Source organism: Cydia amplana, chromosome 2, assembly GCF_948474715.1.
Source record: "Cydia amplana chromosome 2, ilCydAmpl1.1, whole genome shotgun sequence".
NCBI classification, from domain to species: Eukaryota; Metazoa; Arthropoda; class Insecta; order Lepidoptera; family Tortricidae; genus Cydia; species Cydia amplana.
In genome coordinates, this window is record NC_086070.1 from 1,190,020 (window position 1) to 1,201,755 (window position 11,736).

The 11,736-nt window shown below is 38.5% G+C and overlaps 1 protein-coding gene across 1 annotated transcript in view; it reads right to left on the reverse strand.

Annotated features, from left to right (window-relative positions):
* LOC134655747 (neogenin-like) overlaps positions 1-11,358 on the reverse strand; it is a 134,481-nt gene extending 123,123 nt beyond the window's left edge. The window contains exon 1 of the mRNA XM_063511216.1: positions 11,051-11,358. Coding sequence (XP_063367286.1) covers positions 11,051-11,255 — 205 coding nt within the window. The 5' untranslated portion in view covers positions 11,256-11,358. The remainder of the gene's footprint in view (positions 1-11,050) is intronic.
* Between the last annotated feature and the right edge of the window lie 378 nt (positions 11,359-11,736).

Sequence of the window (11,736 nt, forward strand, 5' to 3'; positions counted from 1 at the left end):
TCCTTGACATCCCTTCTTTGGTACTAACAAATTAATTTATTCAAAACCATAAAATTACCACCAGATTACATAAATTATGTAATGCTATCCAAAAAACTAACCGAAAGAAATACATTCCATCCTTTTTCCTTGCTTTATCATTGTTATTTTTACATACTTTAACGGCACATTTCGTAATTGTTGACAACTTCACATTTGAGCGTTTCAAACAAGACTAAACGAAAAAGTAACGCGTGATCTGTTTCAACGTTACTTTTGTGGGGCCATTTTTTGCGGCTGATTGGGTATCCAGTTCTTTATTCTATATCAATGATGCGGTTAGGTAGTTTTACAGGGCCGGATCTAGGGTAGAGCGAGTGGAGCGGCCGCTCTAGGCGCATGCAAAATGGCAAATGAGAAAAAACAAATTAAAAGACGCGAGTGTAGCCCTGATCATGGGCCGGCACTGAGTTTTAGTATATATGTATTATATCGTATAGAATGTATTATATATTTCAAATATATATAGCTGTTTACATATTTGTTATATTTCATATCCCATACTTTGTATATATTTATAGTAGTATATAGGTTTCACCTATCTTGTAGGATATTAAATCTTTTATCTTTATGCCGATTAGTACAGCTTTTATGTCTACCGTTCTCCAATTCTCCCTCAATTGCTCAAGGGTTAACTGGAAGAGATCCCTGAAAGGGACAAGTTCGCCTTTGTACTAATGATGTGTGTTCTTTCATGTTTTATGTTTCTCTTTGTACAATAAAGTATTTTACTACTACTACTTCTACATTTGTTGCCCGAATTGAGCTGCAAAAGAGGACTACTTAGTTGAAATCTAAACTACAACGTATCCAGTACATCGTATCGTTCTCTAGTCTAGCTTGTTTTCCGAATACCGCGGTTTACGTTACGTACCAGGCGGCCTAGCCAAGGTGACAATCGCTTGCGCTTCGCCATCGAATCGCTTTTTGTCTCTCTATCAGTTATCACTCTTCCATATTAGTGCGACAGTGACAGTTGCGTTTCGATCGCTACGGAGCGTTAGCGATTGGCATGTTGTCTACGGGGCCAGTAGCTTTTCGGTGGAGGAAAACATCGTGAGGAAACCGGACTAATCCCAAAGGGGCCTAGTTTCCCCTCTGGGCTGGAAGGTCAGATGGCAGTCGCTTTCGTACATAAGTGACTACGCCAATTCTTGGGATTAGTTGTCAAGCTGACCCCAGGCGACCATGAGCCGTGGCAAAAATTCGGGATAACGCGAGGAGCGAGGAAGATGATGAAAGGGAAAATTATGTCCGTGAAACGATTGGACAAAATTAGATTAACCCTCATTAATCAAACCTTATTATTCTATTATTAATCAAAATTAATAATTCAATAGTATCGATTATATTAAAGCAACCTTGGATCCATGACGCGTTTAAACTTTTATGGTCAACGTCCACGGGCCTAAGATGGTCGCGTTTTATCGCCTGTCATTAGGATTACCAGATGTCAGGAATTTTGGCCTTTTGTCAGGAATGCGGACGGAACACGAAAATGTCAGGATTTTTTTTAAGTGGGAGCCCACGCTAATGACCTTCAATCTGAATACCTTAGTTTTCTAATGTTTTTTGTAGCTTAGCATATTAACAGCAACGGCTTCAAGCAATATAGTAGGTATCCCATATTTACTTCATAGTCTTCAAGATATTTGGCATCAAAGTTGAACAATTTTAGGCCAAAGAACTTTCGTGTTAATTAGGTAGTTAAAAATCAAAATCCTAGAAATGTTTTTCGAAACGTCAAAGACGAACCCAAATAGGTACCTATATTTCGTATAGCTAGGATCCTTTAACAGCAATCTAGTTACGAAAATAGTTATTTGTACAACAAGAGATCAAAGTTTGATATTTCTTCGAGTGCTTATTTTGAGTCCCGTGCAAGCGAAAGATTCTATAATAGATTCACGAGCGTAGCGAGTGAATCTAATTTAGAATCTTGAGCGTAGTAAGGGACTCAAAAGCGCACGAGATGTAAATAACTTTGATCTCGTGTACCTAGTTCACAAAACTTTTCACCTCAGCAGTGAGAACATATTAGAGAACCCGAAAAATGTATTCCTTCTTCATCACTTACCTCTATTCACTAATGTTTTCTTAATATATACCAACAATTAAATTTTCACCTCAGTAGCCCGAACAAGGGTACTTTGCTACTTAAAAACAGTGAGCAAAATCGCGTTTTGCTCACTGAGTGAGCAAAATCGCATTTTGCTCATTTTGTCTCACTTAGTGAGCAAAATTGCATTTTGCTCACTGTTTTTAAGTAGCAAAGTACCCTTGTTCGAGCTGCTGAGGTGAAAAAGTCTTTTTTATACAATGTTTAATTGATTTCTTTCAAAACCAGGTAGACAAAAGTGGAGATAAGAGATTGAAGAAGACCGTTTTTTGGCTTATAAATTTATCTGTAATAATAATAGGCCTTTTCATCTGTGTCAGATGTTTTAAGCAGCATCCTGGTGACGACACTTGCGTTCGTGGCTGTATAGTTCTATGCGAGAGAGGATCCCGCGTCCACACACGCGGCAGGTGTAAGCTCCCCCAGGTGGACGGGGGTTGGAGGCCTGCTCGTGGCGCCTCATGCGTTTCTCTTTTAAACAGGTAAACCAGACATCATCGCAAATGTAAACTGATGAAAGCCGCAGGTAGCCCCTTAACACATTCAGTGCCAGCGACTCGCTAGCTAGGGGATAACACGGGAAAAACCGTTTGTAGCGAAAAGCGCCTACGAACAGTGAACTCCCCTAGCGAGTCGCTGGCACTGAATGTGTTAATAGAGTTTTTTTTAACCACAATAATATCGTAAATGTATTTTGAAATAATTTTATTTAGTTTTCATCAGAATAATAAGACCACAATGACATCAGACCATAAATGCATATCTTATACATGGCAACTTTGCCCGGCTATTGTGATGTGTGTTTTTGCTGGCTATTGTTTCTTACTCGTATTAGAATATATCGGTGGCACTTGTAAATATTAACAAGCATGGCAAACTTTTGTCGTATTAAGTATAATGTTTCCTTTTAATTGTTTAGTTTCAGTGTAGTTTAATACTTGATATTTATCATACTTTTTAGCTTTTAGGTACCTAATGGAAGGAAGAGCGGTGTTCCTTAACTCGGTATTTCTATACTTAAAGAGGGATACCAGCCTGTATTTTGTTAAAAAATGCTTGTTGTTACTGAATAAATCATTCTTTCATTTTCAATTTAATACTTTCTATAGAAGTGGGCAAAGTTGCAAAAATGAATCATTCATACAAAAACTAACCAAACTTTCTATGTTCACGTCATTAATGTCAGGCAGCGAACTGTGTCGTAGTGCAAAGTAACAAAGCCAAAACTACTTAGAGCACTAGCCGCTAGTTTATGTGGTCGCTAGTGACTAGCGAGTAGACCTCACATGAGCAATTAAATTAATTAATTGGACTAAAAATATATTTCTTTATTTATCTATCATTTAATTTCTGGCAGGCAACTGATGCTGGTACGTCTATAATTACAGATATAGTGCATAATTGTTTTCCATCGTATTATTTCGGAAACGTTCGTATGTCATGCTACTTCAGTCAACCTCAGTACCTCTTGTACCGAGACTGGCTGAAATAACAAGACACGTTCGTAAGTTTCCGTGAAAAAACGATGGAAAATAATTATGCACGACATCTGTATCTTAGTACCTACGCTTAGCAAGATTTCACTGTCATTATTGGACTCTTACATAAATAAACCTAGTCCCACAGCAAGTTAAATACGGCTTGTGTTGTGAATAATACTTACCAATGCAAATACCAGAAAATGTGGCGTAAAGTGGACTGTATTTTTAGTGTGCTATACTAACCCAAATGAAAGTAACTTGGCTTACCGGTGGTTTTGGTCTGCTGCTGCTGGCAGAGGCCTCTGCTGGTGATGGCTTACTTTCTGATTTACACACGCTTAAAATAAGGTTTTTACTGTTTTATATTGCAAATTAGGATATTCTTTCCTTCGCGATTCGTGTGACACATGGCCCTGCGTCTACGCTCTACAATCTATTAGCAAACCGTTCGGTTCGACCTTGATTACAGTCATCAGCATCACACGCTTTTTTACCGGACATGAGTAAAAAATAAGCATGGCCCCTTTTGGCAAGCGATGAAATACTTAGAGCAGAGCGATTACCACTGACTTATTATTTGGTGTGGCGTGAGAATTAAAACTGTCAATGGAGCTTACAGATAATTTAATCCCATCAAAAATGTAACACGCAGCAAAATGTAAGTCTCACAGCCCAAAAACTTGTAAAATCGAATTTGGTATAATTATTATTATTATTTAGGTATTTCAAGTTTTAAACTCATACAATACACTATAAAATAACATAAAATTATCAATACAATGAAGCTGAAGCTTTAAATACATTCTTTGTTAAATACACCAAATAGTTATTTGCCATTTTCGTCTTGGTGCACATGCAGACCAGTGCTTTAGGATCTTACGAATATCTTATTGCTCTGTGTGTCTGTGTAGTGGTATAACCAAGTACGATGGTTTATTCTCTACCTATCTACATATTATATCACAACTCTCAACTTTGTCATATCAAGTTACCTACTTATTTTTCACAACGTGTTATAGAGGCGGCTATAATAATTATTTGAAATTCTTATTTTATTATAAATAGAACTTGGGCATTTTAATCGCCGAAAACGCTATCTATATTTAGTTTTGACCGAATATCAAATGGAAAAGGCTAATAGTAGACGCCAATTTTCTAGATTCTATTCATGAAAGGGACCATCGTTGACAATGGTCCCTTTTAACGCAAGGAATTCGACAATGCCATAGACAATCACATTGACAATTGCCTTTCTCATTCCATATACAAGAAGTCCCAATTAACTTATACCGGGTTTCCTTTATACCAATAAACTCTTGATTTCTTTTTCATTGTGATTGCAGGAAGATAATATTTCATCGCACATCATTTATGAGGTTTTATTGATTTAGAAATATTTATGAGCTACTAGATTACATGTTCCTAGACATGATTGGTCTTTGGACTTAGTCTTCCAAATGTTATCAATTCTATCAGATGTTTAAAGAAATATTTATTTTAATCCTCTTGGTTGTAGACGTTGTAATTCAATGTTTACTCGTGTTATTTGCAAATATTCTTATTATCTTTTGATTGTTAAGAGATTGTCTTTTATTTGTTTATATTGGTTTGTTTCTCAGTATAGATAGATTATTTGTTTATCCAGCACATCAGGACATCAGGTACTCGAAGAAACGAGAACCTTGTAATCGTATACCATTGAAGCAGGAAATTAATTGAAACATACACAATGCGCCCTCCAGCGTGATTGAGGATTCCTATTAATTTACCACAAGTACCTACCGGAGATACGAGCTTGTCCAGAACCTGATTGAGGTTGGCAGTTTTTATTAAAATGCCCCGTTCAGTATCGTTGCAAATCTCTCATCATCATTATCAGATAATTTCGCTGCTGGACGACAAAGGCCTCTCTCAAATCTATCATCATTCATAATAAATTTCAATATCACCACTTGATGGTTAGATGATATCAGGCGATTAGAAGAGCAGTAGATAAATTTGACTCAAATCTACACTCCGCAGTTGATGGATACATAAACAGATTAGTGATTACTTACTCCGTTGGCTCGGCGACCGAAAATGAGACTTTGCTTGCCTCCGACACAAGACAGCAGCGCCACTTTTCTCAGTCCTGTGCGACCGATTCATTGATCGATCGACCGATAAACAGATTTATCGATCATAATTATCACAATATCGCCAAATAAATTACAAAGCATTCTCAAACAAATCAACATTTTCCATCAGAATAAGGTACATGTCATAGCTTTTGTTTACAACTTATGAAGTTTCCTTCCGGATCTGAAGTGTTATGGATACTGGGTTCATTTTTAGAGTTTCAAGTTAGTTATCTGTTTTCTATCCTGATATTTGTAATCAATTACCGCATAGTATATTATCTTTTTAGTTTTCAGTTATGTGGTTGCAGTATCAAGTTATATGACTTTGCCCATGTTTTGTTTATAGGTATTTATCATCTCCATATTTCTTTTTTTCTCGTTGATCATGTCAAAAATTCTCGCACTTAATATTTCAGGCAAATTTCGCTTATCATTCGTCATAATTCATCCTGGATTACTTCATTTGCTTCCCACACTAAATGAGATTATCGCCTACATAATAAGAGATAGCCTAGATAGCGTTGTTCCCAAGTAAAACAACAATGGAACACTTAGCCGACACGGCTCGCGTTTCTGGCCGTTACGGGAGAATATCCTATCAATGATCACACCAGAAATATGTATACAATTATCATCTTTATTCAATGGTATTACATATCTGTGCCATCGAACAATAGTGAACATAGAACTTAAGTGAGGTGAATGTCAAGGATATCCATTAACGCCTGAACTTGGATCACTTTCTGCAAGAATGAGGTTTTGTTACTTCTATTTGACCTGCATTTATGTATCAATGGTATGCGAAGGTCTCAATAGTCTCATACAGTACCAGTAAATTCATTTTTTTCGTAATTTTGTTAAATACTTCCTTAGACATTCTCATGATTATAAATTCAGGGTTTTCTTTAAGATCTTGCCAATTAGATTATGACAATTATTGGACCGTGCTGGTGTCCCTTTATCTAGCTTAATTTACATTTGGAATATAATTTTCAATTACCGCCTTTTGCCAACGGCTGATGATTGGAAGTATGAACAGGCATAAGAATTTAGATTAAGGTTCTAACAATTAATAACCATTCCCAATTCAAATTCAATATCGGATCTCCGCTAATGGCACCAAAAAGATATTTAAATTATATTTTCAGCATACTGTTTCAGTCTAGTCTGGACGCACAGGAATAAATAAAAGTTAAGTGGGTAGGTAAGTATGTCATAAGTCATAACATAACTACCGTTTCTCGAAATGTCTTACTGTTACTAACTCATATTTTATGCCAAAATTGATCCAATTTTGAGCTTTCAGGCGGCGAGATCTCAAACGAGTTATTCAACCTAATAATTCTTGTTTGCGAGTCACTTAATAAGATTTAGGTAATAAGTACGTAAATAACGTTGGAGGTTAGATCTAGGTGCCTTTGAAGCTAGTCCCCGGGAATCAGGTTCCACCAATATTGAGAAATATAGGACTTATTTCATTAGGTATGTATGTACTATTAGATTTATTTTCACACTTGAAAATGGTTACAAACACTGTGTAACTTTACAGCTATATTTTGAAAACTGTGGTAGTGTCAAAACAGGTATTTAAAACCGGGTCTATCGCGAATTCAGTGGATGGTTTGAAATTGTGCCTACCACAAACTTTTTCATAGACTTTTCGTCGGGTAGTTACACAAATCTCCGTTTAGACATTTCGCTGGGACATCAGTTATCCGCGACCACGACCAGTGAAATACAACGTAGGAAATAAAGGTAACAAAGTAAATTCGTGATAGACCCGGTTTTAAATATGTTTTCAAAACGCGAAAGTTTTAAATGTTACTTAGATATATAATATATATGTGGTAGTGTCCTTTATCACGTTCTTTAGGATGTCTTTGCTTACAAATAAAAATACTTTGCTTACAAATAGAAAGTTTCTTAAGATCAGTATCAGCAGGCATATGATTGATGAGGATGACTTTATCCACGTGATAATATAACTGTCATATTTTAACACTGTGCAAATGAAAGTGTCAAGCTCTGTCTTCGTCACGCTATCATGTAGACAACAACGACCATCATATCAGTATTACTGAATCGCGATTAGAAAGGGATTGAGATAGCTGTCAATCCATATTGATTTTGACGTAAGTGTATGGAAATCTGTTATTTCTAATCCCTTTCTGATCGCGGCATGATAATACAGATCGTTAACACCTTAGTGGGAGGCTTCTGGATGTTCTAAAGCCCTGTCTTCCAAACATCCCGGTGTCCAGCCAGTGGCCAGTTGCAGTGTCGCCACTTTAGAACCTTCCTGCTACTGCTTTTAGCTCAAATTCACAGGGAGCCGTTTGATTAAGTAGAAGGTTTTCGGGTGTAATTAGTAATTTGCAACTTTAGGCCGTTAGTACTGTGATATTGATGACTCCTAATGTGATCAGTTTTCTTGACTACTGACTTTAAAGTAACCTTAAGGTTGCAATAGAACATGTGTAGAATTGTAGATGCTTTAGGCATTACGTCATACACAAATAAAAACACAAAAGGTAATGAATGATTTATTATGGTTGATTTTACAATGCATTGTGTAAATTATTTATCTACAATAGGTTCTGATGTTACATATTACACGTAAAAATATCTAGATAGAGTCCGTCTAAGCTAACTTTGCAGCGATTAGAGCGGAACCAAGTGAGTAAATCTTATGATTAACGTCAGTAATGACATTAATGATGACATTTCCATATTTTGTCAATGCAATGTGATGCAGAGGTAACTTAGACCTTGGTCCGACTCTACAATCACATTTTACCCTCTTATTAAAATAAGCGCCCACTAAGCGTATTAGATATGAGCGCCGCGCCGGCGCGCCGCCGCCGCCGACGAAATTTTCGCGCCGCCGCCGCCGACGCTGCCCTATCGGCGTGGCATCGGCGTGACCTTGGTAGTTACTATCTACTTTCAGAGGTTTCAGAACCAGATAATATTATATTCAATCGAGTTTAGATCTTTAACGGCGCCACTTCGAATAGTTTATAGGCATTCAAGAGGTATTTTAGGCCCATATAATTCAAAAATATCGAAGGTTATGCAAATTTATCTGTCTAGTAACCGCGCTACTAGTCTTGGGGAAACGAAATTATTTAATATCAATTTAAACATCAATATACTCGTAATAAACATACTGATTTTCTTCCATTTTTATTGTGGAACGTTCTACATTACAATTTATAGATTGATCACAATGAAAAAATTACCTGTAATCAACTCTGGCTAACGTGAGACTCGAACCCACATCTTTGGATTATCGACCCAATGCATAACTAATTTTGCCAGCTATTAACCATCCGTCATTTACCGTGAATTTAACCATTGCAAGCATGATTAAACGTCTTTAAAAGGTTTAAAAAGGGGCTAATTTTGAGATATTAATGGTTTCCACGTCCAAATGTCCGGCCGTTGGCTTCGCACGGAAGGGCGTCGGAATCGGGTCTTATTTAAACTTGGCCACTGTCAAATTTCAAGCTTTGCTCTCTCGCAGCTCAGTCTTTGGCCTTGCATCGCTTGCATGGAAGTAAGCCGCTATATGAACCTGTAAGTTTTTTGCCCTGTTTGGAGCTCAACTTTCGGCCTCTTTTAAAACGCTTGAACATTGGTCCTTGTCTGATCTTAGCTCCATTGCAGCTCGGCCTTTGGCGTCGCACGAATGCGCCCGCAGGAAAGCTCCAGATCTTTAACACTATGGCTTCGATCTTTATCGGCCTTCGCCCTCGCTCTGCTCTCTTGTAGCTCGGCCTCGCACAGAAGCGCGCCGCAATCAGCGCTCCAGGCGTTTGGCCGACAGCCAAGCTCACACTTGGCGTTCGATTCTTAGCTGTATGCTTACCTGCAGCTCATCCTCTGGCCTCGCATTGGAAGGCGTCGAAATCAAGTCTTCGGTGTTACATGGAGCTCGGCCTTGGGCCCCACTTTTTGACATAAATCGGTTTTGTTGGGTCGATATTGGTTAATGACGGAGCTCGATTTTCTTTGGACTGTCGACAAGACGTTTCCCTGATACAGTATATCCGCAATTTTTAACTTAGCACAAAAGATAAGGGCCTCGCTAAGATCTTCCGGCCAGAACCTCGCCAAGATTAAGACCGCCAATCCACAGTTTATACGATATAAAACTTTTTTCGTACCATTATTCAATAAATTATCCTTGAAAAAAGAAAAAAGCATTTATTTTATAACTTTCTTACAGCAAAAACATGTTTTTCGGTAACATTTTCGTTTGAATCGTTTTTTTCATTAATCGAAGGTGTTTCAAGGCCACGCCGCCGATTCGCCGCCGCCGCCGACCAATTTTGACCGGCGCGCCGCCGCCGGCTTAATGCCTATCGGCGCTCATATCTAAAGCGTATGTGGATCCTATGAAAATACAATATGTAGTAATTTGCGGCGTTAACAAGAAAACCTGTATTATAATGGATAAGTAATGAATTACTATTGAATAATGAATCAGATTGCTAGTGGCATGAGTAATTACCAAGCTACCTGTTTAAGAAGTTCAGCCATTATGTTATGAGTAAACAATTAACTACTCTCAAGTCAATGAGCGAGTATTCAATTAGAGGAGGTATGTATACCCAATTATTAGGAAACTTTTGAGTAAGTATTAGAAACTTTCGAGTATTTGAAAATACTCTTAAACATCGCAAATATAAAGGTGTGTAGGAATTTTACCTAGAAATAACGATCATCAATTCATCACAAACAACGTCCACGATTTCCATAAAGAACCAGCGGTGAATATATTCTCAAACACAAGTAATGAATGGCTTGTGTTTTGAAAGACTAACAGTAACACCTAACAAACAAGTTTTTAAAGAAAGCATAACAGCTAGAATTGAATTGTGTCCCAATCAAACGGTCATCGGAGCGACAAAAAATCCCAGGTAGACCTTGAGCGTATGACATGCACGAGCAACAAACGGAATGCAGGTCTGAGGACATGCCGCATTATCTAATAACCATTCAAATTGGAGCTCCCATTAGACGAGATACGAAAACGGGACGAGGAAGGACGAGGACTTGAGGAATGTAACCTTTACTGTTTCCAACACTCTTCGGGCCGCATGTTGATCGCCTCCGGCGCCTGCCCCGTATAACTAGACTTACTTGGCAGCCTCTAACGAGTATAGGCTTTGTAGGTTAGGTGTTTGACCCGCGGGCGACGCAAACAATCCAGGCGCATGCGTCGGCCGCCGTAAACACATCCCGGGACCGGCACGTGGCTCAAAAACACAACACTAATGACTAACCATCGGCCGCTGCCGCGAACACACCCAACACGAGCACTTGTAGTAACATGAGCGCCATATAAACACAAGCATTTGCACTACACTCGAAATACCGGCGTAGCGGGCTGCGTGGTACGTGCGTCGCAGCCCGCGTCGTGTGGCGCACTGACTGGCGGCCGGCGAGCGAACGACGCGGCTCCCCGCACGCCGCCCCCGCGCGCGCCATCCATTCAACGCATTTTCTGTCATAGCAATCGATAATCGCATTATACTTCCGCTTTTAAGCACGCGCGGTGCATCCGCGACGTGAGATACAACTCGATGTCATCAAAGACTGCCCCAAGCTGAATCGTTCGTTCTTGTTGTTCAAGTATTTAATTATAGTTATTTACCGCAGTTTACTTTTGAACGTAGGTAGGTAACTACTACCACGAGAACCTACAGCGGAAATTGTTTACATAACCTATCCCAATATTCCGAAGGCATTTAAACTCTTAAGTATTGCATAGTAACGTTTCAAGTTTTCTGTGCTAAGGATTGGATTGTATCTAACTTTGTACATATCTACATACGTCTATTTGACGTATTTTTTTTTCGATATTTTTCAACAATACATATAATGCGCAATATGGTCCTATATAATGATATTCACACATAGCCAACTCAGAATGTCGTAGGTCGCGATTTCACGAGATTCAGAGCGATAT